The 27,900-nt window shown below is 40.8% G+C and overlaps 1 protein-coding gene across 2 annotated transcripts; it reads right to left on the bottom strand.

The window, feature by feature from the left end:
- Positions 1–1,042: 1,042 nt before the first annotated feature.
- On the bottom strand, positions 1,043–26,371 carry sap30bp.S (SAP30 binding protein S homeolog). 2 transcript variants are annotated; one of them, XM_018238522.2, is made up of 12 exons: positions 26,156–26,371; positions 23,266–23,369; positions 22,890–22,970; positions 20,632–20,679; positions 9,757–9,799; positions 7,589–7,677; positions 3,877–3,968; positions 3,694–3,754; positions 3,435–3,486; positions 3,161–3,219; positions 1,670–1,754; positions 1,043–1,529 (listed from the first exon to the last, which is right to left on the bottom strand). In XM_018238522.2, the coding sequence occupies exons 1-12, from the start codon at positions 26,244–26,246 to the stop codon at positions 1,348–1,350; spliced, it is 987 nt and encodes a 328-aa protein (XP_018094011.1). In that variant the 5' UTR covers positions 26,247–26,371; the 3' UTR covers positions 1,043–1,347. The 2 variants fall into 2 exon arrangements, with proteins under 2 accessions (XP_018094011.1, XP_018094012.1); XM_018238523.2 differs by lacking the exon at positions 22,890–22,970 and having other exon boundaries at positions 26,156–26,368.
- Positions 26,372–27,900: the final 1,529 nt, after the last annotated feature.

Below are 27,900 nucleotides of genomic sequence, written 5' to 3'. Positions count from 1 at the left end.
GAGCAATACCCATGATCCTCTACATTGTCAGTGTTCAGCTGCTCCAGTGACAAAGGTTTTCTACATCCAAATGGTAGTCTTTGACCATTTCTAATTTAATCTTTATTATGCCACTAAATTTACCACTTTAACCCGAGAACCCTGTGGAAATGTGTTTCTCTTATAACCAACAGATCAAAGGAGCCTTCGTGGAAGGTATGGCAGTTGAAAGCTGCAAATGGAATCTGCTTGGGGAAAAAAACTATCGTCGTTATTTAATTTACAGTTCATTACATATAAATACAGATTTACTGCAAACCCTGGATTGTACAGTGGACCTAAAGGTTTCAGCCATAAAAGCACTGTTCTAGACTGAAAGCTCTTCAGGTTCCACTAAAAACGTAAGCATTGACAGAATAGAACTACAGGCTTCGTTATCCAGAAAGCTCAGAATTCGGGAAAGGTCTATTGACCCATTATAATCAAATAATCCAAATTTATAAAAATGTTTTTCTTTTTTCTCTGTAATAATAAAGCATTACCTTTTACTTGATCCAAACTTAGATATAATGAATCCTTATTGGAAGCAAAAACAGCCTATTGGGTTTATTTAATGTTTAAATGATTTGCCATGGTATGGGATCCGTTATCCGGAAGCCCGTTATCTAGAAAGTTCCCAATTATGGAAAGGCCATCTCCCATATACTCTATTTTATCCAAATAATCCAATTTAAAAAAAAAAAAAAAAATAATAATGTGTAATAATAAAACAGTATTTTGTACTTGATCCCAACTGAGATACAATTAATCCTTATTGGAAGCAAAACCAGCCTATCGAGTTTATTTAATCTTGACATGATTTTTTAGTAGACTTAAGGTATAAAGATCCAAATTAGGGAAAGACCATTATCCGGAAAACCCCAGGTCCCGAGCATTCTGAATAACAGTTCCCATACCTGATTGGGGTAAGTAAAGACGTAATGGTATCAGAAAATTAGGGGGGGGGGAGGTAGTATTGGGGAGGAAAAAAAACATTTCTGGTCTGAAAGAAAGAAGAGAAGGAAACACTTAAGAATTTAATATGAAAAATAAAACAAACAAGCAAAAAGTAGAACTTGCAGTTCACATTACATTATTCAGCTCCCACACAATCAAAAACAGATTGTCCGTTAATAGGAACCGAAATGGAACACAATGTAGTAAAGAAATCCATCTAGTCAGTGTCCAGTAAGTAGGCTGCATTATGATTCCCTGACTCTTGCACAGTAATTCGTAGTTAATAAGCCACATGGCTTATAACCTCAGTAAAAGACAGAGTTCAAGGCTCGCAATAATGTTCCATGGGGGTTCCTGGTGTCTCCCAGTTATTCACTGTTTGGCTTTTTTGGCAATAGTACCAACAGCAGAAATGACAGTTGTTTTGGAGCCGCTGGCACTGGTGGTGACTGTAACCACAGCAGGGAGTGTGGCAGTGGTGGTGAGGATTGTGGGTTGAGCAATGGTGGTCATTGGTATAGCGGAGTCCCACTTGCTCTTTCTCTTCTGTGCATCTGCAGAGAGAAAAACAGATGTCAGAGGTGAGATGAAATATTCCAAGCCCCAGGTATAATGCTAGCTTATTTACTCCAGGCTCACTATCCCTCCCAAACACAGAAACGATTGACTAGGGAATTAGCCATTTGCCACTTACCTGCTGTAGATGTGGTTGTGGTACTGGTTGTGCCTGTGGTTGCACTGGTCGTTGTGCCCTTCTTAGTGCCTGTAACAAACTCAATCTAGAGAAGATCAAACACAAGCAAAAAGGTAGCTTAATACCATGCAGAAGATTGGCAGACACTTTTTCACTTTGCATTATCAGTTAAAGCAGAAGATTTAGCAATTGCAATACCAACCATCTCACATACACTTTGCTCAGGAACAAGCCTATGTTATGTAGCCTATGCTGTGTTAATCAAATTAGTCATTAGTTCATACTCACTTGGGGTTAGATCTGAGACTGAGCAGCTCATGCTCACTTTGTTTTAATAATTCCAGGACCTCACAGATTTGACTTCCTTGGGCTCATTTATCAACACTGGGCAAAGTTGCCCATGGGCAGTTACCTATAGCAACCAAGCGGTCATTAGCTTTTTAAAGCCAGCTGCAAGAGCAATGAATGCAGCAATCTGATTGGTTGTCATGGGTTACTGCCCATGGGCAAATTTGCCCAGTGTTGATAAATGACCCCCAGTATACTCACTTTGCTGTAACAGGTTCATATTCACTGTGCTTAAAGGGGAAGTAAAGTTTAAAATAGAATATGGCTAGAAATGCTGTATTTCGTATACTAAACATAAACTTACTGCACCACAAGCCTAATCAAACAAATGATTTATGCTTTCAAAGTTGGCCACTGGAGGTCACCATTTTGTAACTTTGTTAAAGATCTTTGCAAGACCAAGACTGTGCACATGCTCAGTGTGGTCTGGGCTGCTTAGGGATCGTCATAAATGATCAAAAACGCAGTCAAATAATATCTGCCAGAAGCCGGTACAGAAAGACTGATGTCCTGTGTTGTCATGTAATCTAATGTTCTCCAACTCTGCAGAACCAGTGGCTGCAGCAAAATAATCCTCCAAATAGAATCCCAGTTTATCTGTTTAGATCTGGCTTCATGATATTTGTTCCTGCAGCTGGAGTTGGAAACAGTAAAAGCAAAAATAAAATCCAATACAAATCTCTACACAGTCGCCGACTGCTCTACAGGGAAACAAACAAAGCTGCTTGAGTTCTGCATGGCTGGGAAGTAAGGGGGGCTCCCCCTGCTGTTCATAAGTATGATGGTTTCCCTGCAGAGCAATTAGGGACCATCTGACAATTCCTATTCAGAGCAGTAAATGGAGAGTTTTACTGCATACAGTCAGGTTTATTATAAACATGGTACACAATTTTAATTAAAGTATATTGGAGATCGGTTTCTTTTTCATTAAAGAGAGTAAAAATGGGATTTTATTTTTTTGCCCTTACATGCCCTTAAAACATAGGTGGAAAAGACAGGCTCAGTTCTGTCACACACTTTGGTCTCATAGCCACCCACTGGGTAATAATTATTTCACAAGCAACCAAAGCATGCAAAGTAGCAGCACCCTCTCCAAGTGGTCGTAATGAGGTGCCTCCTTCACAGACACGTTTGCTCACTAACCTTCGTTCGTTCTTTTTTGGCCTTTTCCAGCTTATCCATCTCAATCTTTTGGGCTTTAGCTGCAAAACAGACAACATTTTAGAATAATAAAAATAACGCACAGAAATGATTCAATAATTTTACTACTAACATTGCTATACTCACCAACAAGGTGTGTGAGGCACTAGATAAACTAAGTATGCTGCTCACATCAGGCAGCTGATGCAAAGATTGTACCCAAAATACAATCCTTATGTTCTGTGTCAAAGTCAATTTGTTGAGAGCAGGCACTTACCAAGAGACTCATAGTAGGAGTCTTCAGACCATCCATGTGGGTCAAACATGTCCTGAAAAAAATTAGAAATTGAACATAAGTCACTGCCCTTCAAAACATTTAGCTGAATCAAAGGCTTAGTTTTGGAGAGATTAAAGTCTTAATTCTTAATACAGAAACCAGAGCAAACAGGGAGTGCATATTGGGGTACACAAAGAATGAAAATGGAATGATTCGTTTTCTACTCCTGCTAAGGACGTTATGATTGAGGCATACTCACTTTAGGGTAATTAGTGCCAAGTTCATCAATGGAGCAAAACTGGATGAGCTTCTCGTAGATGCTGAGAGAATGAGATAATGTTACACAAAGTTAAGTTTAGATTATGCCCCTCTGTGCTGGTTCCTCCTTTTCCTGCTAGAACATCCTGGGGCTCACCCTTAACCCCCATCTAGGAATACTCACCTGGGGTTCCGAAATTCTTTCTTTTTTTGGATAATGCGGTTCATGTCTGTCCCTTCTTTTAACTTCTTCTCATACAACTTTTGAATCTTCTCCTGAAGTAGAAGAGAGAGAATTTAGAACTCCAATCAGAAACAAAGGTGTGGAACAAAGATCTGTCCATTATGCCATCATTTTATGTGTGCAAGCACAGCTTCAGGTTGAATTGGCATTTATTATCCATCATCTAACACATCTTCATTAGCACACTCAAACTTCTGGGTCTCCAGGAGCCTTCAATATAAAGTTACCCAAGATTTACACCCAATACATTTTCTTAACAGAATTGTTCAATAAAAATAAAAACAAGTTAAATAGATAGGCTGTGCAAAATAAAAAATGTTTCTAATTAGTTAGTTACATATATGTAATGTATAAAGGCTGGAGTGACTGGATGTCTAACATAATAGCCAGGACACTACTTCCAGCTTTGAAGCTCTCTGCAGACAGTAACCAATCAGTGACTTGAGGGGGGGGGGCACATGGGTCATATCTGTTGCTTTTGAATCTGAGCTGAATGCTGAGGATCAATTGCAAACTCACTGAACAGTTATGTTCCATGTGGCCCCCCTTAAAGTCACTGACTAACTCAGAGTTAGAGAGCTGAAAATCAGGAAGTAGTGTTTTATATTTTAGTTAGGATCAAATATGTGCTGTTTTAAATCAGTTTTAAAAATTCTAGTCTATTGGAACTGACTTTTCCTTAATTCAGTGCTTTCTGGATAATGGCCTTCCGAATAACGGATCCCATACCCGTAATAACTAACATGCACGTTAGACATGTTACCAGTAATAGAATGCAACAGACCTACAATAGATATGCCTCCAATATATTAGGTATATGGGGGAGATGACAAGCAGAATTGGATTTAAGTGAATTTTAGTTAAGTTGTGTTAAGAACTGCACTCAGTGGGACTTAAATAACCAGTTACTTTTATTAAAGTGTATTATAAGGGATAATGTACCCCCTACTGTTAATTATAAGGATATTAGAAGTCACTGAGGGGTTCTGTGACCATATAAAGGCACAAGGCGGCAGGCTGAGTTATACAGGGAACTCTGAGTATCACTCATGTATTATAAGGGATAATGTACCCCCTACTGTAAATTATAAGGATATTAGAAGTCACTGAGGGGTTCTGTGACCATATAAAGGTACAAGGCTGCAGGCTGAGTTATACAGGGAACTCTGAGTATCACTCATGTATTATAAGGGATAATGTATCCCCTAGGATATTAGAAGCCACTGAGGGGTTTTGTGACCATGTGATACAAAGCTGTAGGCTGAGTTATACAGATCAGGAATTTCCAAGGTAACTTCAATATCCTTATCATTTACAACAGGGGGTACATTTTTACAGTTAGGTATTCCCCTGTACGGAGTGCAAGAAAAATGCATTAAAAATATAATGCTATAGGATACCTTTAGACTATCCATACTGTATTTCTGAAATTCTAGATCTTGAATGTGCTATACCTTCTAGTAGAAGACACTGATAGGGTTAACCAAATGCAGAGCAGACAAATGGTCAGTGTATATCTCTAGGGGTCAGAAATCTTACACTCTCATTTTCACCTCCACCTCATGCCCTGGAAAGACTAACACATACCTGAACTTGTACCACCTGAACTTTAATGATAAGATGGGGTCAGAAACAGCCCCAAGAGAATCTCTTTTTGGGGACCTTGGCTGTGAAAAATAACCCATCAATGGGATTCAGCCATATAAACATTATTTATGAGCCTCAAAACTGCATGCAATGCTTATTGAAGTTGTGGGAAAAGGCACTTCATGTTGAAAACTGTATCGTTTTTCACTTCCTATTTGTGGACAGATAATCTTGAGAATCTTGAGGCCTCCTCACACCTTTACTCTGCATTCCTCACTGCTATGCCTGACTGCCACAGACCTTCTTACATGTCAAGTCCAGGACACAGGAGCACTGAGGTCACCAGAAACTGTAATGAACCATTATAAACGCCACTGCACTGGAGATTAAAGGCACAGCAATACTACCGTACTTGTATTCCACCCCAAAAAAAAAAGAAAATGTTGTACATTATGTTTTGTGCTTCTGTACCAGCCCCAGGAAACCAAAACCCTTTAGCAGTAAAGATCGGTGTCTCCAAAGATGCCCCAGTAGCTCCCCATCTTCTTTTCTGCTGATTCACTGCACATGCTCTGTGCTGCTGTCACTTACTGAGCTTAGGGACCCACTCACAATATACAGTACAGAATAGAATAGAAATGTCACAATATAAGTCTGATTAGTAATTAATAGAGATAATTACTACATGGCAGCACAGAAACCAGTGCAATTAGCATCAGATTTTAATAATCAGCCCTGTAGCATCAGCTTATATTACAGACCAACCTCATTTTCTGTTTGACAACCCCTAAGCTTAGCTTCTCAGAGCCCACTGAGCATGCGAGTGTCACTTTCCAAGATGGTGACCCCCTGTGACAAGTTTGACTTCCTGGATCTTTGCTGCTATTGACAAGCTGAAACTTTAGGCTGGTGCAATAAGTGCAGTATATAAAACATGGCATTTTTATCCCTATACATTTTTAGGGTTTAGTTCTCCTTTAACACCAAGGGGCAAATTCACTAAAGGGTGAATTTTCGCCAGCGAACGATTCGCCACACTTCACGCCAGTTGGAAATCTGTTACCACTACACTAAAATGAGAGGTTGCGTCTCAGCAACCTAACGCTGGCGAAGTTTTGCTAGTGTTAATTGATCAGCGCGAGCATTTCATAGCGAACCTTTGCTAGCATTTAATCCTGCCAAGTGAAACTTCCTTAGTACTCTTATGCTTAGGTCGATTTGAATAGGGCGGGTACATATAGGTCGTATAGACGTCTTTATTAGTGATGTTGGGGAAATTGCATGAAGTGGAAACTTATTATTACAAATGTCCAAGGAAGCAAAATAAAGACAAAAGTGATCCTCTAATGTCCTAGACATGAGCCCACCCTTAAACAAGTGTAACATGCTCCTCAAATGGTCAAAAAAAGTTAACACAAAAATCTTTAACAGTTAGGACTTTTAAAGAATGAAAAAAACTTGTTTTTTTACAACTTTTATGAGTTTCCAGCATACAGGATATGATGTCACTGACATCATTGAGGAGGATGTAGCTTCATGTTATCAGTTTGCCAGGTCTAAGGTGGTGAAGGAAACTGTTGAAAGAGGTAACGTTCTGTAAAATGATCACTTTAATGAATTTGCGGAGTAATGACCGTTTGCCTTGAGCCAAAATACGCCTGGAGATATTGAGTGAAACTGTGCTAGCGACGGTCTTTTTCTCTAGCGAATTGTCCTCTATGATTTTTAGTAAATTAGTAATGTCCCTGCTGATTGGATTTCTGGCCAGTTTTCTCTAGTGATGGCCACTTCACCCATTAGTAAATCTGCCCCCAAGAGTCCACAATGAGATAAATCTAGCAGCACTGATCATTATTATTTTACATTTGGAGTAAACATTCCTTCTCTGTATATTTGTATAAATGTTCTTTGCAGCTATTTACCTACAAAGAACATTCTTTTTCTATGAAGTGTACTGAGGACCATGGAGAATGTCAATGTGGTAACCCCCCCCCCCCAGGTAGGTTACAAATATATAGTATGCAGACCGTAATGTTTCGATTTATTAGGATTCCTTCTGTTTTACCTGCAAGTGGTTGGAGCAGCGGCCTGGTGGTTCTGGGGGGATTTTGATGTCATCGGGTGACATGTTGCGCACCCTCTCGGAGAAGGAAGCTGGAGAAAGAGTGAGAGAGACACACATAGAGCAGTAAGTTAGCTGGGATATATCAGTATCATGCACTTAACGCAGGTGAATACAATTCTAGCAACCCTGTGTGCTGTGGCTCTAGGAGAGTTAATAGAAACTGGGTGTTAAACATGACATTTTAGTGCTGCCAACTTGCAGGATTAATTCCTCTGTTTGGGGTGAGGTGGGGGGAGGCAGACACATCACAGTTCAGTATTACTGCCCTTGGCTGTTCTCATTGCCTTGATCCCTCCACCCCTTCCCATGCACTGTAACAATCAACCTCTGTCTCTTATTTACTGCTCTGAAAAGACACTCTGTGGGAGTTGTGTTACCTCCAAAATACTCCCAGATATTCTGGAGAAACAGGTTACAGCGAGGGCCCTGATTCATATTAATTTTCATAACGGGAAAAGCATTGCTGGGGTGTATCAACTGGCAGCTATGGGGTTAAAACCTAGCTTTTAAACAAGAAATGGTAAATAAAGGCAACTGCATGCAAGTCACTGAGGGTGATGGTATCTGTAGTTATAACTCGTGTGGAGGGCATTGATGAGATATGGCCTCAAAGAGAGGGTGGTCACTTATTGTAATGGGACTAAACTACAACTCCCAGCACCTTATCCCTCTCCAACATGTGTCCTCTAGACACTGTTGCACTACAGCATCAAGTTTCACATGGCAGCTTTTGTCCATAAAGGTATGCTGGAAGCTGTAGTTGATGTAGCACATAGGGCAACATCAGTCAAGAATTATGAGAGAAGGACCTCCCCTTCCTGATGTGCACTTTATAACAATGGCTGGTAGTGTTAAGAGGTGGCACGAGATAAAAGAGGGCAGAGGGCTTGTGAATATCAGCAGAGCCCATAGGCATGGGTAAGAGTTTGCCTGAAAAGGAACTTACGCCATCAGTGTTCTGGCTCTGCTTGATACACAACGACTGGAAAAATGTTAAGCTCGAGAAAGGATTGGCTGACATGCACAAACCAATCATAACAGGCCAATCTCTCCCTCGCACCCGCTCTTCCCAGGTTAATCCCTATGGCAAAAGCCATAGCCCTGGCAGGGAACACAACATGCTCTGCAAACACATAGAATGCGTCAGTAAATACACCCTGGGGTTCAGGTAGCACACATGACGGATAGGTGTGTCTGGCTGCGCACACTCCCTGTAATAATCATATCCTAAGGCCACAATTGCTTGTGTGTCACTGTAAGGCCTAGAAATCACCACCTGCCGAGTCTCCAGTCAGTTGATTGCAAACTCATTACCAATATGCAAAGACTGCAAATTAAAAAGCCTCCTGATATAAATCATTAAAGGGGAACTATCTAAAAAATGAATATAAGCTTCAGCATACTGAAATAAGAAACTTTGTAAATACAATCAATTAAATATTTTGCATAATTTCTGAAAAAATCAAGTTTATCTTCACTATTCCTCTCTCAGCATCTGTTTCTCTTCATTCTGTCTTTATGCAGCTGTTGGGTGTCAGATAAACATTGACAGTTAGAGCCAATATAACTTACAGGGGGCTCCTTTCCCAGAAGATGAATTAGAGCTCACTCCGATAACAGATTCCAGTACAAACAAAATAACTGCCTTTTGCAGAAATTCTGCATGTAGAGAGACATGATGTCTGGTGATTTTAACAGAGTGAGCTCTAATACATATTCTATGCAATAGGAGACCCCCTATAAGATATATTGAATCTAACCGTCACCCAACTTTATCGGACACCCAACTCCTGCATAAAGAGATAATGAAGAAAGACAGATGCTGAGAGAGGAATAGTGAATATAAACTTGATTATTTCAGAAACAGTACAGAATATTTAATTGATTTTATTTAGAAAGTTTCTTATTTCAGTATGAGGAAGCTTATATTAAATTTTCATGTTCGCAATAGTTCCCCTTTAATGTATTAAAACCTCTGCTCCCAGAAATCAGAGTGGGATTGGCCTGTCACAGTATCCTAGGAGGACCTGTCTGAGACTAAAAAAAAAAAAAAAAACAATTGCGGGGCCTTGATCTGGAAAAATAAGCCACATAATGGGGACACTCACCCACTAGTTCCTGGGGGTCTCGCTTTTCCAGTTCTGACAACTCCTGTAATGACAAAGGACAGATCGTCAGATGAGAAGGGTAGCAGTAGCGAGTATCATAGTGACTATAGCAGCAACACGGGGGATTGGGAGAGAGAGAAGGATTCTGCAGGTACAGGAAGCTAGGGAAAATAAAGCCATCTCATGAGCATTAAAAGTGGTAGGGTTACCTATGTAAACAGCAAGACAATTGGGGGAAGGGGGCAATTAGCTAGACATCCCCAAGTGATTAGTGGATTTAATGAATAAAAAGCACACCAGCCTGTACTGCCCATAAACCAGGGATATACAACCACTTGCACTCTAAATATCATTGAACTACAAATCTCAGAATCCCCTGACAGCTGAAATCTCTTTCAATGAGAGCAATAATCTGTAAACTGCATGTGCTGACACACTATGGCCACCAGCAGCCACACTGATGCAGTGTTTCAGGCCTAGTTTTCCTTTAAATTTGGTTGCACTGGCGTATATTTATTAAAGGTGCCATGGCTGTGCCTTTAACATGGAGTTTGCTCATATCAGCTGATACCACTCAGTCCGTGCTGAGTATATATCCCAGTGCACCATCCTTAATCTATAGGGAGGCGATTGGGAGATGAGATGGGAAAAGAGAAGACTATAGGAAGATGTGACATTCCTCCTGTCTGAACACACTGTGGCTATTCATGGCGGCCAAACACAGTGTTTCAGTATTGCCTGGCAACCAGACCAATAGGAGGAGGATGGACATGCAGCCAAACAATGACAATTTATTGGTTGTCTCCCCCCCCCCAAACTATTACACTTGGGATGTGCCAAGTGCTGTCCAGTGCTCTGGTATTTCCCAGCATGCCACCAGCATCACTAACCTCTGCTCTCTTTGGTATTTCACAAGGCGATGGGGCAGATTTATAAAAAAAAAAAAAACAAAAAAAAAACACAAGAGGGTGGTTGTTCCATGATAATGCCTGGCTTCTTCCTACCTCTCTCTGTTTATATCTCTGTCTTCTTTTATAGCCAGTGTCCGATCAGGCTTTCTTGCTTCTCATTTGTTGCTGGTAAATTTGTGCAAAATATGCTCAGGAGCCACTTTACCTCACAACAAGGTTACAGGGATAGTCATTTAGGGTGAGTGCTTATCTGCAGTCTGGGTACCCCTGGAACTATAGCAGTCTATATATCTGTAACCTTGTTGTGAGCTAAGGGGGCCCAGCCTGAAGGACAGTTAGGGTGAGATTTGGGGTGATGCTTATTTGTGCCCTGTGTCCCCCTGGAACTATAGCAGGGTGATTGTTACCCCAATGTTTCTATAACCTTGTTATGAGCTAAGGGGGAGGACAGACTGAAGCCCGTTTAGGGTGAGATTTGTGCCCTGGGTACCCCTGAAACTATAGCAGGGTGACTGTTACCCCAGTGTTTCTATATATCTGTCACCTTGTTATGAGCTAAGGGGGCCCAGTCTGAAGGCCAGTTAGGGGGAGATTTGGGATGATGCTTATTTGTGCCCTGGGTACCCCTGGGACTTTATCAATATCAAGGCAGGTATAAAGGAAGGCAAAGCACATAAATGAGTTCTTTTCAAGCAGATGGGATGCTGCCATACTTGCCATTTTTGCACAGGCAGCGCTGGTATGGGATCACTTTTAAGTTTTATGTATTAAACTTTTTGCTCCTGAGGAAGTGTGACGCACATCACACGAAACGTGTAGAGCTATAGAACTGGACTGTCTTGCCAGCTTCAATGATAACATGCTTTGTGATACTACAGAAGCTTGTGAGTAGCCTGCAGGGGATTTTATTTGTTTTTTAATAAAACTGTACCACGCTATTGGCAAATCTTCTCTTCTACGTATTATACCGAATGAGAGCTTTGTGTCTACCGTGAAGCCTCTGTGTTCCTGCTTTGAACATTATTAGACATACTTCTTTGTTTGTCTGGTTAGTAGGCAGGCTTACCATATGATTGGTGGAGGATCTATATACTTTTTACATAGTATACTTGATTTGGAAGGTTATACATTTAGTGTAACCTTCATAATCACTTACACTTTATGGTGTTATAATTAGTTGAACATACTACACTATATCATTATTATTATTATTATTATGCGCTGTTTAGTGCTGGTATGGAGCTTGGGGAAATTAACAGCTAGCTTTTTGTTAAGACAAACACTGCTGTCTCTACGTGATAAAAAGGAATAAAAACACTGAACAAAACCACCCATATATATGATTTATGGCTGTCCGGAGCAATGGGCCACTTTCCATTGTAAACAGGTCAGCCTGAGACAGGCATCCCACCCTGTGTGCGCCGAGTTCCCGGGATAGGTCAAATTCACACACAGTCACCCCCCTTGGGATGGTACGATCTACAACATGCAGGCTTCCTGCCCGTATCCTGTCTGTGCCGGCAGGCTGCCCAGAGGAGAGGATCATGGGATGGAGGGTACAGGAAAGCACTGGTGGGTAAAGGTATTTGCGGACAGGGGCTGAAAAGAGAAACAGCCGGGGATATGATGTGAGCAGGTAGTGAAGGAAAGAACTGAGCATCTGTCTCTGTAGCAAAGGACCAGGCCAGTCTATACACTATTCTGCACTAAATGCCAACTCCAGGTTGCTTTGTTACTGGACTAGTGCAAATACAACTCTCATTATTCATTTAAAGAATCAGCGAATTACTTATTCCATACTGTCGCAGGGATGTACTATATACCTCCAAATGTAACATTTAGGGGCAGATTTATCAAGGTCAAATAATAAATTTGAATTTCAAAATTCACACAATCGAATTTTAATCCCCCATATTCTAATGTAAATTCGAATGTGAGAATGTGTGTCCTAATTCGAATATTCGCCACCTAAAACCATACAAGTACATGTACAAGTCAATGGCAGAGGTCCGTTGAGCCATTTTGAGTTAAAGGAGAAGGAAAGGTTAAAACTAATTAAGCCTTATCAGAAAGGTCCATCTAAATATACCAGTAAACCCCCAAAGTAGTACTGCTCTGAGTCCCCTGTCAAAAGAAACACTGTATTTCTTTCCTTCTATTGTGTACACATGGGCTTCTGTCAGACTTCCTGCCTTCATCTTAAACCTCATTGCCCTGGGCAAGAGCATGCTCAGTTTGCTCCTCTTCCCCTCCCCCTCCCTTCTCTGCTGTAATCTGAGCCCAGAGCTCTGGGCTCAGATTACAGCAGAGAAGGGAGGGGGAGGGGAAGAGGAGCAAACTCTGTAAGGTTATTGTAATACTGCAGCTCCTATACTAAACAAAGAGTTTCTAGAGCTTTTTACTCAGGTATGGTAAAACATTCTACAGAATAAATACAGTATTCTTGCTTGCACTATTGCAGCTAATCTATTGGCAATAAAATGCCTCTGTAGCTTTCCTTCTCCTTTAATAGTCTTCTTGACATTTTTTTTTTTTTTTTTGGGAGAAAAACTCGATTCATACGAATCGAATATGATTCGAATTTTCAGGTCGGAACCATTCAATCGAATATTAGACATTAGAATTTTTTCTTAAAGGGGACCCGTCACCCAAAAAAATTATTCAAAATCCTATTTTATCACATTAGTCAAGGAAAATTAACTTTAATTACACTATATAAATTATTTGAATCTTGCTTCCTTCAGTCTGGGAATTAATAATTATAGCAAGTAGGCAGGAGCCATTTTGTGGACACTGTTATTAAGGCAAGACGCCTTGCATCATCTCAGAATCTTGTTTGTGCCCCAGAATGGGGGACCCAATGTCAACCCCCACGCCCTTGCTTCACAAATAAATGGTGAAGAGAACGGGGGAATGTGCTGCAGCAATTTCTAGGAAGTGCTGAATGGAAAGTGAAAGTAATTGTCTGCCCTGCCTCTATGCCCAGGGCATAGAGGAGTGGCAGACAATATTTGATTGACAGCTGAGATTTTTAAATGAGCTATGAATGCTTTAATAAAAAATAGAAATTGGATTTCATGTTTAATTTGAAAAGGACTTTTATTATACAGATTTGTTTGTCTGGGTGACAGTTCCACTTTAAATAACCTCCCAGTCAAATTGTGAGTATAATTTGAGAAATTTGACCTTTGATAATAAATGGGCCTCCCCAAATGCATGTTCTGTTTTTCACTGTTTTAGTAGGAGCAGAATTCTGTTTCAGCAGGAACTTGATGGCCTCTCACATGAATGTCTAGCATGGATATTACAATAGCCTTACAGCTAAAGGCCAGGAGCAGCTTCATGTTCTGCACAACAGGAAGTGAAAAGTACAAAGACTGTTTGGACACCTTAAAAATATACTAGAGATATAAAACTCTCTAGTAGGAAAAGCTTGTGCTTTGGGTGCATGTTCCCCTTGAGGCAACTTAGGGGAGATTGGATTGCAGCTGCAGTGTTACTCAGATGTACATAAGGTCACTGGCTGTATTTACAATATGAATAGTGAATTATACAGCCGGTGGTCTACTGAGCTGTCCAGCCTGCATCCTTCCTCAGATAAAAGGAGGAATGGAGGGAAAGACTGGGTAAAGAAGGATCAGTGAGGATGGATGAGCAAAGCTCACTTCATGTCCTCCTCCCTAGCGGCTTGCTGGGGTACAGACACACCTGTATGAGCAATGGCAGGTATTCAGCACCGCAGGTAAGGAAAGCTAAATATGAGCATGCACATGTCTGCCAAACATTGCTACACTTCCAATCACCACTCAAATACAAACACGATTTGCCTTATGAATAATAAATCCTTATACAAACATGGCTTTGAGTTTGCAATGTCCTACAGCTTATGGGAAGCCAGCCACCTGACTTTGCACTACTCTCTGCCACTCAATAGAGGGCACTAGTAAGACACAGCAGGAACTGTACTGTGCACAGCAAATAGCTTCCCCATTTGCTGTTTGGAGATGCTTTTCCTTATATGTGACAGCAGTATTCATTTAAGGATCTGAGAAAAGCAGGTCGCCAAATCCAGCTATTACTTAGGAACAACTATGGTTATCCCAACTGCATACACAGCTCAAGGCAATTTGTAATCTATAGAGTTTTGTGCCAGTCAGAAGCAGTCAATCTTTGCCTATGTAGGAGCACTTTTATAATGTAATGGCTGCTTTGCTTCCTTTCCTGGGTAGTCTTTACTTGATGGCTTTGTAACCCAGTGGGCATACTGGTGTCCCACCCTCTCTGGGGACAGTGCCCTGAGGCGGCTGTGAAGAATGGCACAGAGCAGGGTGCGGCACTGAACACTAGAAGACTGCTACAAACAGAGCCTGTGGGTTAATGATTCCTGGGGGTGAGTAATCCTAGAGTGTAGCGGATGGGCTGGGTGCACACTAAGGAATAGGACAGTTTGCTGCAAGGTGTGACTTCCGCCTTACTCATAACTATTTTGCCCGGACATACAAGAAGCCTGGGGTCCCTAGTGTGACAAAGATAAATACAAGATATCCTGCAGCCCTCCAGTTAATGTTAAACTACCATCCCCTAAGATTCTGGTTGTTGCAGTTTAACAAAAGTCCTACAACTGAACATCCAGCAGGTAGCCAGGGAAGTCAGAGAGGCATTAAGGGAAAGAATGGAAACCACATCCTTCAAGCTAAAGAGGAGCAGGACCATTCTGCTAGTTATCAGTACACAGCAAAAGCCAGCATGTAATGGTATGGGGGTGCATTAGTGCACATTACATGGGGAGCTAGCACATCTTGGGAAGAATCTTAATGCTGAACAATATATTTAGGTTTTGGAGAAACGTATACCAGACATTGTCTTTCTTCAGGGAAGGCCTCTCTTATTTCAGTAAGACAATGCATTCTGCATGTATTATAACAGCATGGATCCATTATAGAGTCCAGGTGCTAAAGTAGCCTGCCTGCAGTACAGACCTGTTATCCATGAAAACATTTGGTTCATTATAAAATTATAAATATGACAAAGGAGACGCCAAAATGTGGAGCAGCTGAAATACTACATCAGGACAGAATAGGACATCATTTCACTTTCGAAACTACAGCAATTGGTCTCTAACATTCCAAAATGGTTACTGGGGGTAATTTCTAAACTTTGCGCAAGGCAGATTCGTAAAATATCAGTGTAGAAATATTTGATATGTCATCTTTGAACTGTTTGAAATTAAATAAGGTTTAATGATTTCCAAGTTACCCCATTCGCTTATTTATATTTTACACAGTGTCCTTTTGCCTTCAGTACTAGATATAAAACAGTCTATGACTAATAGGGTTGCCACCTTTTATAAAATTTTTTACCGGCTGCTGGGGCAGGGGCCTCAAATGGGCGGGGTGTGACGTCAAAAGGGGTGGGGCATGAAGTCAAAAGGGGCGGGCCACTCGACTGAGACCCGCGGACGCTAGAAGAGGCAAAAAAAAAGGTAAGTTGCAGGGGATTGGGGGCAGGCCGAGGGCTCCTTTTGATCGTATTACAAATTTACCGGCAGCTATATTGCCGGTAAATTTGTAATACCGGCCCCGGCAGGTATTTTACCGGCTAGGCCAGTAAAATACCTGCCGGGTGGCAACACGAAACGCGTAAGGCTGTGGACATAATAAGCTGTTTTACTTTGCTACAATTGCCTGATGGAAGATTGCCTTCATTTTGAGTGCCTGCTCCATTGTATTTTCTAGATATAAAACAATACAAGATTTCAGGCCTACTGAGCATCCTAGGCAACCCAAACGTGTTGCCCCCACCCCCCGTTGTGCATGCATGCACAGCCAGCACTCTTGCATGTGATTCACCTACTGGGGAGCCAAACATAGTCGGACAGTAAGGGATCATAGCCCTGACTAGGGGTAAGTGACAGTGTAGTTACGTGCCTGGCGCCCTCCCAGCTTTGCACCTTAGACACATGCCTCTTCTGCCTACCCCTAGTTCCAGCCCTGCAAGGTTCAGCAGATGAAAGGTATTTGTCTAGAAGGCAATATACGACAGGCAGGCAGAGATGTTTTCTTAAGCATGGCTCAGCTAGTCTCTCGTCACTAAACTCTCCAGAAGAGAATATGTAGTGTAACTATCTAGGGTCAGGCCTATGCTATTGCAATCTCCATACCTGGTAACAGAGTATGGATACTAATCTCAATAATCTAAATATTTCCTTCAACAGCATTTTTCCAATGGAAAGCAGAGCAAATATCAGATGCAATTAGTACATATTCTTCTGTTTTCCAGCTGGTTGTACATAGAGCTATGGCTTATCTCTGTGCAGGCTATGAGCAAATTTAGGGGTCTGTTCCTGCTAGGGTTACCACCTTTTCTGTAAATAAAATACCGGCCATCCTATATATTTATCTTGTTTCCTACATTGGGATCAACCATCATTTTTACCGGCCAGGTCGGTAAAATACTGACCAGGTGGCAACCCTAGTTCCTGCTGAATTGTGCTTAGTACAGGGGAATACCTATGCTGCCATAGATTTATACTCTCTCTCACTCTCTACAGGCTACCGGCAAACGTATTGGCTGTTCCAGATGACTTATGGAAGCAGAAATGTGTCTGTCTAATCCTCATAGGAGTGGCAAGAGGAAGGGCATGACGCTGCCTCTCCACAATAGTCCAAGCGTTAAAAGGAAATCAAAGCATTTATCCTTGATTCTAGTACAAATAAAAACTTGTAACCAAGAAACATACAAAGAACACCCTCACATCCTTGTGTTCATTACTGTATACCCTGTGGATATGGTGTTCACTCAATTACAGACAAATAATGCACAACATATTGCCTGCAGTGTTATGACCCATTGATGGAGAGCAGCTGCAGATCTATGTGCTAAAAAACATAGTGCAGGGACCTGTGGCTATTCACGACCAATGTAAGGCATTGCACAAAAATGGCAAATTGCAGTCAGTTTTTGCTAAATGTAAAAATAAATGACCCCTGAAGAGCCTTGACAGATGCTGTAAATTGCACAAGAACCTGTATTAGGCTTCCTAGCACAATCTATCTCACCATTCTCAGCAAAGTTCATGTGCAAAGACTAAAAAAAAAATGACCAAAAGCATCTGAACAAATACAGGAATTAGAGCACTGCACAAGAGTGAAGGTGGTTACACCTAGATTAGCTTGTGTGTAATGTAGCTCAGGCTGCATCTTGTGTATTCCAACAATTCACATCAATTATAAAGAAACATCAAACTGCAGCTTCATACAATCCAATACTAATGCAACCCTAAGAAAGCTTAACAGCAACAAATGCAGAACGGTGCTTGCAACACCTTTAAGAAGGATAACAAACAAAGCCATAGTATATTCCTTAATTGTATACATAAGTGTACAAGATGCTTCTGATAGGATAACTCTAGGATTAGATTTGGTGGGAATGCGGATTTCCTGTTTCTTGATACTTTTACAATACCGTAACAGGCCGACTTATGTTTGTGTACTCTAACCACATAGCTTCATAGATACAATCGCCATCAGAATAGACTGTGCAGCTTTAATGAGATGAGCAGAGGAGATTTCAGGGCTCATAGTCAAAATTCCTGAAGCCACTCTTCACTGCCCATAATTGGTGCCTAGAAAGACATTTATTTGCATATTTGTGTTTAGTTATATCATTTGGAAGTAGCGACAGTTGGTCTATTAAAGGATACCTCTTCCAAATATTGTGTAATATTGCCCTCTTTTGGCCAAATATAAAAAGGCAGCAAACAGAAGCTTATTTGGCTTTATAAATCTGTTTTCTACAGGCCAGCAACAAAAAAAAAGAAGAAAAAAAGATGTTTTGTTTTCAAAGTACAGAAATGAATAGTGGAAGATCCTTTATAACTAGTGCTGGGCGAATTGTGCCTGTTTTGCTTCACCAAAATCGCCAAATTGCATTTGAAGGCCAATTTTTTTGATGCACAACAATTTTTTTCACCCACTGGAGTCTATGGGTGTCTTTTCCTGGCAAAAAATGTTGTTCATCACTATTTATAACTTCTGCAACCCACAATAGAATAATACTCAGCGAAAATCATGGTTCAGAATGATGGAAGATTATTGATAGCGGCCATGACTCTTAGGCAATATCTGCTTTGAATCTGTTTTTTATTGTCTGCAAAAAAGAAAGACACGGGCAATGTATTTTTGCCAGGAAGAAAGTGGAGCCAGTTGATGAAATACTGTACATCCCACCATTCAAACGCATGAAGATTCTATTTCAAACTCTTTCACTTAAAACTACAAGACAAGGGAACAGAACCTGGAAAGGAGATCAATGTGCTGTGGAACCTACAATATCTGCCTGCTACTGATAATGTGCAAATGGTGATCTAGGGCTCACAATCATCGAGCTGAATGGTCATTGTACCCTATACAATAAAAGTTCTTCCCCAAAATGCTATGAAGCAACACCGGGCAGTACTGGATCTGCCATAAATTTATGAAGAAAGCAAACAAAAATACAGGTATGGAACCTGTTATCCAGAATGCTTGGGACCTAGGGCTTCCGGATAACAGATCTTTTTGTAATTTGGATCTTCATACATTAAGTCTCCTAGAAAATCATGTAAACATTAAATAAACCCAAGAGTCTGGTTTTGTTAATAAGTATTAATTATATCTTAGTTTGGATCATGTACAAGGTACTCTTTAATTATTACAAAAAGGAAATCCTTTTAAAAATTTGGATTATTTGGATAAAATGGAGTCTATGGGAGATAGACTTTCTGTAATTTAAGGATTCTGGATAATGGGTTTCCGGATAACAGATCCCATACCTGTACGGTCAGGCTCATTTATTAACACTTAGCAGATTTTCTTCTGTAGCCATAACATCCAATCAACAGCAACGTGAATAGCAAAATTTGATTTGTTTAAATGGTTTATTGTATTAATACAAATTTCCCAATTATTTGTGAGTCGCAGTGAGTTGACAGACCTACAGCAATTACAGTGGATCACAAGGGACAGTTACACAGGTTTCACATAAACTGCTGAACTCAACGGAAGTGTCTCTTTTAAACATAAGTTACTGGGGGCTATTTAGAAAATTCGTTCACTTCATATTTATTCACAAATGGTTGTATGGCCTATGATTTTTCCTGAACCCTAAACTGCACTGCTCGGCCTATCTTGTGCCATAATTTAAATGCTGAGTGTGTGCATAAATATTCACAATTTGCTATTTCTGCCATATTTAGAGCTCTTATGGACATTCGCAGTGCGAAAAAAAAAATAACCTTAAATACATCACTTTTATAAATATAACTATGCGCAGGGCAAATATTTTCACTGTGCAAAACCATTTTGCCCTGCGTGAAGTTTATAAATGAGTCCCACTATGTTACAACTGATCTAGCAAATCAAAGGCTTATTCCCACTTCTGCCCTCACCCCCTATCCTCTTACACATGGCTTGCTATCTGTCCACTTTCATTCAAACTCCCTTATACTCATACTCCCTCATAATACTTCACTTGTGTTTCACACCCCCCCTCTTAACAAACACTCCTCCACTAGCCTTATTCCCACACTACCTGCTTCCTTTCTTTCACCTACATCCTCTGAAGCTCATATTTCACAGGATTCTCTTGCCTCACCCTTATTCAGACTATCTCCCCTTCTAAGACGACTTCTTCTGCAACCTCTCATATTCTTAAGTGGTATTGTAAATATATTAGCTAATCCCCACTGTAATAAGTTGCAGTATGTATCTTCTTATGTTTTCTTATGAAATGATGCATGCCATTATGTCATAATTTCAACTTTTCTGTAGATCCACCTCTCTTAGCAGCAGCTGATGTGTCTTTTTTTATTTAATATCCAACTGAAATTATACTTTGTGATATTAAAATTAGACAAAGGAGACAGAGTTGAGATAGCTGTTAGTAAGACAGATGGCACACAGGGGGGCAGCCATGAAACAAATACCTTTGGTTCACCAGACTCCTGATTCTCAGTCTCTGATTCTTCTTCCTCCTATAAAGACAAGAATTTATACTATTTAGGAGAAGGGCTGTAAGTCACAGAGTTCCCGGAGCAGAGAAAGGGAGTGTAGAGGGAAAGAAGACTCTGCATGGCAGCAAAAAAAAAAAAAACCATCATTAGGGAGATCCCATCAAAAAGGCTAAGCTACTACAACAAATTGCTATATCCCCTTTTGCTGCAGAGTAACTGTGCATTATAACAGGAATGTGAGAGAGCTAGAAAAGTATAGGAGGTTAAAATTTAGATGATATATAAAATTGTTTGCAGCTGGCTCATGTCATTAAATATTTATTACAATGGTGAGAAAAGGTCATGGCGACTATCTGAGTCTTGTATCAATATAACATCTACTCCATCTGTATCAAATAACCACATATAACAGTTTTAGTATTGTGTGTTCGGGATATAAACCATGCCCTTTGTACACTTCAACCTGTGTGAAAAGTGCCTCCGTACACATCACTGAACTATAAATATAGCTGTGTTTTTTTTAATAACCTTAATATACAGTGGTGTGAAAAACTATTTGCCCCCTTCCTGATTTCTTATTCTTTTGCATGTTTGTCACACTTAAATGTTTCTGCTCATCAAAAACCGTTAACTATTAGTCAAAGATAACATAATTGAACACAAAATGCAGTTTTTAAATGAAGGTTTACGTTATTTAGGGAGAAAAATAACTCCAAATCTACATGGGCCTGTGTGAAAAAGTGATTGCCCCCCTTGTTAAAAAATAACTTAACTGTGGTTTATCACACCTGAGTTCAATTTCAAAGGTTATAAAGCCATTTCTAAAGCTTTGGGACTCCAGCGAACCACAGTGAGAGCCATTATCCACAAATGGCAAAAACATGGAACAGTGGTGATCCTTCCCAGGAGTGGCCGGCCGACCAAAATTACCCCAAGAGCGCAGAGACAACTCATCCGAGAGGCCACAAAAGACCCCAGGACAACATCTAAAGAACTGCAGGCCTCACTTGCCTCAATTAAGGTCAGTGTTCACGACTCCACCATAAGAAAGAGACTGGGCAAAAACGGCCTGCATGGCAGATTTCCAAGGCGCAAACCACTTTTAAGCAAAAAGAACATTAAGGCTCGTCTCAATTTTGCTAAAAAAACATCTCAATGATTGCCAAAACTTTTGGGAAAATACCTTGTGGACCGACGAGACAAAAGTTGAACTTTTTGGAAGGTGCGCGTCCCGTTACATCTGGCGTAAAAGTAACACAGCATTTCAGAAAAAGAACATCATACTAACAGTAAAATATGGTGGTGGTAGTGTGATGGTCTGGGGTTGTTTTGCTGCTTCAGGACCTGGAAGACTTGCTGTGATAGATGGAACCATGAATTCTACTGTCTACCAAAAAATCCTGAAGGAGAATGCCCGGCCATCTGTTCGTCAACTCAAGCTGAAGCGATCTTGGGTGCTGCAGCAGGACAATGACCCAAAACACACCAGCAAATCCACCTCTGAATGGCTGAAGAAAAACAAAATGAAGACTTTGGAGTGGCCTAGTCAAAGTCCTGACCTGAATCCTATTGAGATGTTGTGGCATGACCTTAAAAAGGCGGTTCATGCTAGAAAACCCTCAAATAAAGCTGAATTACAACAATTCTGCAAAGATGAGTGGGCCAAAATTCCTCCAGAGCGCTGTAAAAGACTCGTTGCAAGTTATCACAAACGCTTGATTGCAGTTATTGCTGCTAAGGGTGGCCCAACCAGTTATTAGGTTCAGGGGGCAATTACTTTTTCACACAGGTTTGGATTTCTTTTCTCCCTAAATAATAAAAACCCTCATTTAAAAACTGCATTTTGTGTTTACTTGTGTTATCTTTGACTAATAGTTAAATGTGTTTGATGATCAGAAACATTTTGTGTGACAAACATGCAAAAGAATAAGAAATCAGGAAGGGGGCAAATAGTTTTTCACACCACTGTAGTAGCTAAAACATTATCCTATTTATTATAATATACAGAGAGATATTGGTTTTTCAAAAAGCGGGATAATACTTAGAGAGATACGGACACTAGAAATGCAAACTCTTTTTACATCTATCATAATATTGTCTTTGCATGCCAGTTATAATTTTGTCATAAACTTATCTGCTGCCTCCAAAAAGACAGCCAAAAAGTGAAAAAAAAATGGAAAAGAAGCTAGTTGCACTCAGCAAACAGGTAAACGGTTACCGTGGGTACATAACTTGGCAAGGGAAAAAGGTTGCATGGGGGGGGCTTGCTGGGTCCAGGTTCGCATATCCAGGCCACTGTTGAGGTACTTTACCTGAGAGGCAGAGGGAAGTATTGAAGTTTAAGATGGTGGCTGCAGATTTAGAAGACTGCAGGGAGAAACAAGCACTGAATACCAGATAAAGTAAAGCTTTCTCAACAATAAATACAGGCATTTATGAAAACATGAGGAGGTGATGCATCAAATGCATTTTACTTGGTCTGCTTTTGCTTCTCTTATAATTAAAACCGCGTCTGTCCCTTTGCTGAATTGCCAAGCTTTCCATAAAACTTCCCCAGCTTGGCTAATGAGCAGAGACATACAGAAGGTTTGTATTATATCCACTTACTGATTGGCTTGTGTCCTCATCATCCTCCTTGTTGGATCCATCCTCCTCAATCCTGGAGATGTCATCCTGCCCGTATGCTCTTGATACCAAACCTCCTATTTCATCTATAGGCAGACAGTAAAAAAAACAAAGTGGGTGAAACAGTTGAATTCACCCATAACATGCCTAGTACCTATCTAAAGTTTTGCCTTATTCTTACCTGTATAGATTTTGTTATTTTGTATTATTTCTGCAGCCTTTTAGCAACACAGATCTAGATAAAATTTAATACTACAATGCTATTAACCATAAGCTTATTTTAGGTGGGGGTGGGATTTTTTTTTTCAAAATTACAGCAGTCATACTTATAGTTTGTAGATGTGAGTAGAAGAATAAAATAATGTGGAGTTGATCTCTTTGGTGATCATTCCTCATCTTTCCCGTTCATTTTGCCACTCCAGCATCCTATTTTTCACCTTTAAAGGGGTTGTTCACCTTTAAGGTAACTTTTATTATGTTATAGAATGGCTAATTCTAAGCAACTTTTCAATTAGTTATTTTTTTTTAATTTTTATAGTTTTTGAATTAGTTGCCTTCTTCTTATGGCTGTTTCCAGCTTTCAAATGGGGAGGTCATTGACCCCATCCAAAAACAAATGCTCTCGAACGCTCGACATATATTGTTATTGCTACTTTTTATTACTCATCATTCTATTCAGGCCCTCTTCTATCCATATTCCAAGTCTTGTATTCAAATCAATGCATGATTGCTAGGGTAATTTGGACCCTAGCAACCAGATTGCTGACATTGCAAACTGGAGAAATGCTGAATAAAAAGCTAAATAACTCAAAAATCACAAATAATAAAAAATGAAAAACCAATTGTAAATGATCTCAGAATAGCACTTTCTACATCATACTTAAAGTTAACTTGAATGTGAATGTGAACCACCCCTTTAATGCATTATGAAGACATGTTCTGAGCAAATTTGCAATTGTGCTTAATTTTATTTGGTTTTTTAATTGATTTAGCTTCTTGTTCAGCAGCTCTTCAAGTATGCAATTTCAGCTACGATCTAGTTGCTACAATTTAGCCTAGAGTAATGTGTTGTGTCTACCGAACTCCTGCAGTTCACTTCTACTGCAAAGGTGGCGGTGGTCCTCCGTTGACCCGGCAACAGCAATTTTGGTAAACAGATCCGCACAATTCTTTGCAGTTGTGGATATGGCCCCTATTTTTATTATAATGTCACCAACACTATAATTATAATAAAAAGAGGGGTCATATCCCCAACTGCAAAGAAATGAGTGAGCGTTGATTGGTGTACAAAAATTCCAATTTACCCTAGCAATGAATCAGGCAATGGTTTCAGTGACAGGGAAGAAGTAGTAAATAGTACTAAGAAGTAACAATAACATTGCAGCTTCACAGAGCAACAGTTTTTTGGCTGGAGGGATCGGTTATCCCCATTTGAAAGCTGCAAACAGACAGAAGAGGAAGACAAATAATTCAAAAAACAGAATCACCATTAAAACTCCCTTCCTTGTTGCTCAATGAAGTTACCTGTTAAACCAGGAATGTAGGAGCTGCAACAACAGTGTTTCACATGACGGCTGTAATTAGCTTCAGGGTTCCCAGGTTGGCGGGTTTCCAGCCAAATTGGTCTAATAATTTAAAGCCCAGGCGCAGGGTCGGACTGGGCTGGCAGGACACCTGGAAAAAACCTGGTGGGGCCCGACCCTCATGGGCCCCCGCGGGCCAGAGCCCCAATCGAAAGTTATTAAAAAGAAAAAACAGTAGTTTCCAGCAGCCTGCTCCCTGGAGGAAGTGATGAGGATTACGTCACATCAGCTCCGCCTCCTAGCCGGAAGTGGGCCATTAGCAGTCAGCCGCCACGCTGTGCAGCAGCAAGGGAGAGTGTGGCACTGGCACCGAAGAAAGGGGGTGGGGGGCCCTGTACAGCAGTCCCGGTGGGCCCCGGGCCCCCCCAGTCCGACCCTGCCAGGGCGGGTTTTGAAAGTACAAACTAGCCAAGGTATGGGTTTGGGCTACTTTTAAGGCCATTGGCTGGTTTGTATATTGGAAACCAGACAAAGTTTTTTCTTGCCCTAATGTGCCAAGCCTGTGTCTCCCAGTGCATGTTGGGCAATGTAGTTTTTATTTAACAATTTACCAACTGCCAAGTTTAATGTAAGACTACAATACAATGCAATACATCATGCAATGGGACTGACTTGTGTAGAAGTCGGGAGTTAACAGATTTTGGGTTCTGCACCCCAGTCTCCAGTCATGCTTAAGCATTTTACAGTGACCGTCCTCGATTTCAGACAATTTGGGGTCAGAAATCTGCTGGCCACTAAAATGTCTAGAGGTTGACCTGTTCTACCAAGATTTATTGAAATTGTATATGTATTAGGGCCTTATGGGAACCCCTCAGTATTTACCCCCCCCCCCCCCTTGAGGGTGAATCTGACCCATTTTGCTTCATGGAAACATTTGTGAAACAGTGAAAATTTGAAACAGGCATATCTTCACATATATTCATTTATTTTTGAGACTTTTTTCACTGCACATTTGGGCTATTTTGGGCTACTTTTGAAAGTGCCTCATGGCTAGTTTTGGGCTGGTTGTCTAGCCGTCTTTGGCTGGTAGTGAAAATTAGACCTGGCAACCCTGATTGGCTTTCACTGAGCTGAACAGCAATAGGACAAATGAAAGTAGAATCCATATTGTTTGCTAAAGGTTCTGTACTGGTATCTACTTACCAGTACAATTCGGTATAGGACATTTCTCATGATCATACACTGAACTGATCACTCTGTGCCCCTATAACGCCTAAACCCACTCAGTTCTTCCGTACTCACAAGCAGATTCCATCTCGCCCTCTATAAGTCCATCCCCTATCTCTTACCCTCAGGCTCCCCTTCACTTTCAGCCTCTGGTTCAGAGTCCCCGGCGTAAACAGCCAAAGAAGACAACACATTCTTCCTGTTCGCCGCCATCGCTCCGGTCGCACCTATGACGTTTTTTCGGGGTACCGGAAGGAAGCTGCTGGGCTGGTATCAAAGCAACTCTCCCTCGGACAGAGCCGTGCTGTGACGTCATCTGAACGCGCCGGGACCGGCGGAAGTTGGGAGGAGGCAAATTTACTTGAGTGCAATTTGCGGGCGCTGTAAGCGGCTGACATTATAGCAAATGGGTCTGCCTGGTGTAACCCTTGTGGTTTCTCAACAGGTTATCATGTTCGGGCAGCAGCAGCAGGACGTGGCATTATTGTGCCAGTAACCTATACGCCTGCCCAGGAGTTTCTAATGTGTATGGGATGTAAATGGAGAGTACAACTACTACTGTGCACAGCATAGGATAATGGGATGAATCATTGTAGGTATAAGAAGTCATGAAAGTGGCCTTGCCGGCCTTTTCAAAACACATCTGATTGGTTGCTATGGTTTACTAGATATGGATATACTTTAAATGTATTACATTAGCCCAGCAGAGTCCAATTGTTAAAGGAGAATTCATCCCTAACGTTAAAAAAACCATACCCTCCCTCCACCCCCCCCAAACTAAGTGTTACCCCTGGCAAATGCCCCTAACGTTTTACTTACCCCTCGGTGCGGATTCAGGCATCAGAGTTCACGGGCACCTTCTTCAGCCGCTTTGGTAATCTTCGGAATGAGACTGGCGCTTCAGGCAATTTTCATGAGTGTCGGCGCATGTGCATTGTCGCAAAGCCGAAAATTGCTACAACTGCGCATGTGCTGCCACGCCAGTCTCATTCCGAAGAGAAGAAGATGGCGCCCATGAACTGCTCCAATGCCTGAATCTGCCCCGAGGGATAAGTTAAACGTTAGTAACACTTAGGCTGTGGGGAGGAGGAGGAGGGGGGGGTCTATGTAGGGTAGGGGGATATGTTTTTTTTAAAGTTAGGGTTAAATTCTTTAAATCTTAGCCTTACTGTGTGTCATAGGCTTCAGTTTTTAGTTGTACTTGGGATGTATCTATCATTGGACACAAGAATAGGTAAGAGTTGTAAGATAAAAGTATACTGTGGGCAAACAGTCCTCTTCGTTTTGGGAAAGGGATATAGGATTTTACTTCTAACCTATTTTCAACCTATGCTAAAACTAGTTATAATATAGACTGTGACTGCACATACATATTCACTGCACCCATTATTCAATGCACTCATTTTGGAAGAAACATTATTGAACCAAGGATCTGTAACTGTGCTCACATAAAAGCATTGCCTGAAGCAAGCTGGCTTTCCAAGGATACAAATCAAAGTTTTCCAGGATATCAAAAGGAAAAAAATTGAATTTTTCTTAGGTTAGTCTTACAACAGCTGTCACCTCATAGTATCCCAATGTCTGTCCTAAAATGTTGCTTCTGGGGCCCAATACAGGTGTAAGCATACAAATTAAAAGAATTTCAAACTTTCCGTATCAGTGCAAACAACACAACAGATCATGTCTGGTTTGGTGCATCTGTAGGCAACATTTGTACCAAGATTACTGTTAACAAACTGTAGCTGCACAGTTGAAAGATTGGAACAACTACTGTGACAAGTGTAACCTCATTCTCTGCTTAAAGGGGTTGTTCACCTTCAAACACTTTTCAGTTTAGTTGTTTTTAGATTCACTGGAAATGATTTTT

Source organism: Xenopus laevis, chromosome 9_10S (genome assembly GCF_017654675.1).
Source record: "Xenopus laevis strain J_2021 chromosome 9_10S, Xenopus_laevis_v10.1, whole genome shotgun sequence".
Taxonomy (NCBI): Eukaryota; Metazoa; Chordata; class Amphibia; order Anura; family Pipidae; genus Xenopus; species Xenopus laevis.
The sequence above is the reverse complement of the archived record's forward strand: the minus strand, read 5'-3'. Positions and strand labels throughout refer to the sequence as shown.

Bases quoted from the DNA above. Each gene is read 5' to 3' on its own strand.
- sap30bp.S (XM_018238522.2), bottom strand. From the start codon at position 26,246: ATGGCGGCGAACAGGAAGAATGTGTTGTCTTCTTTGGCTGTTTACGCC. The intron at 23,370-26,155 runs GTAAGAGATAGG...GTCTGCCTATAG, and splicing joins AAGTGAAGGGGAGCCTGAGG to ATGAAATAGGAGGTTTGGTA. The intron at 3,487-3,693 runs GTGAGTATGCCT...AATTTTTTTCAG, and splicing joins TTGGCACTAATTACCCTAAA to GACATGTTTGACCCACATGG.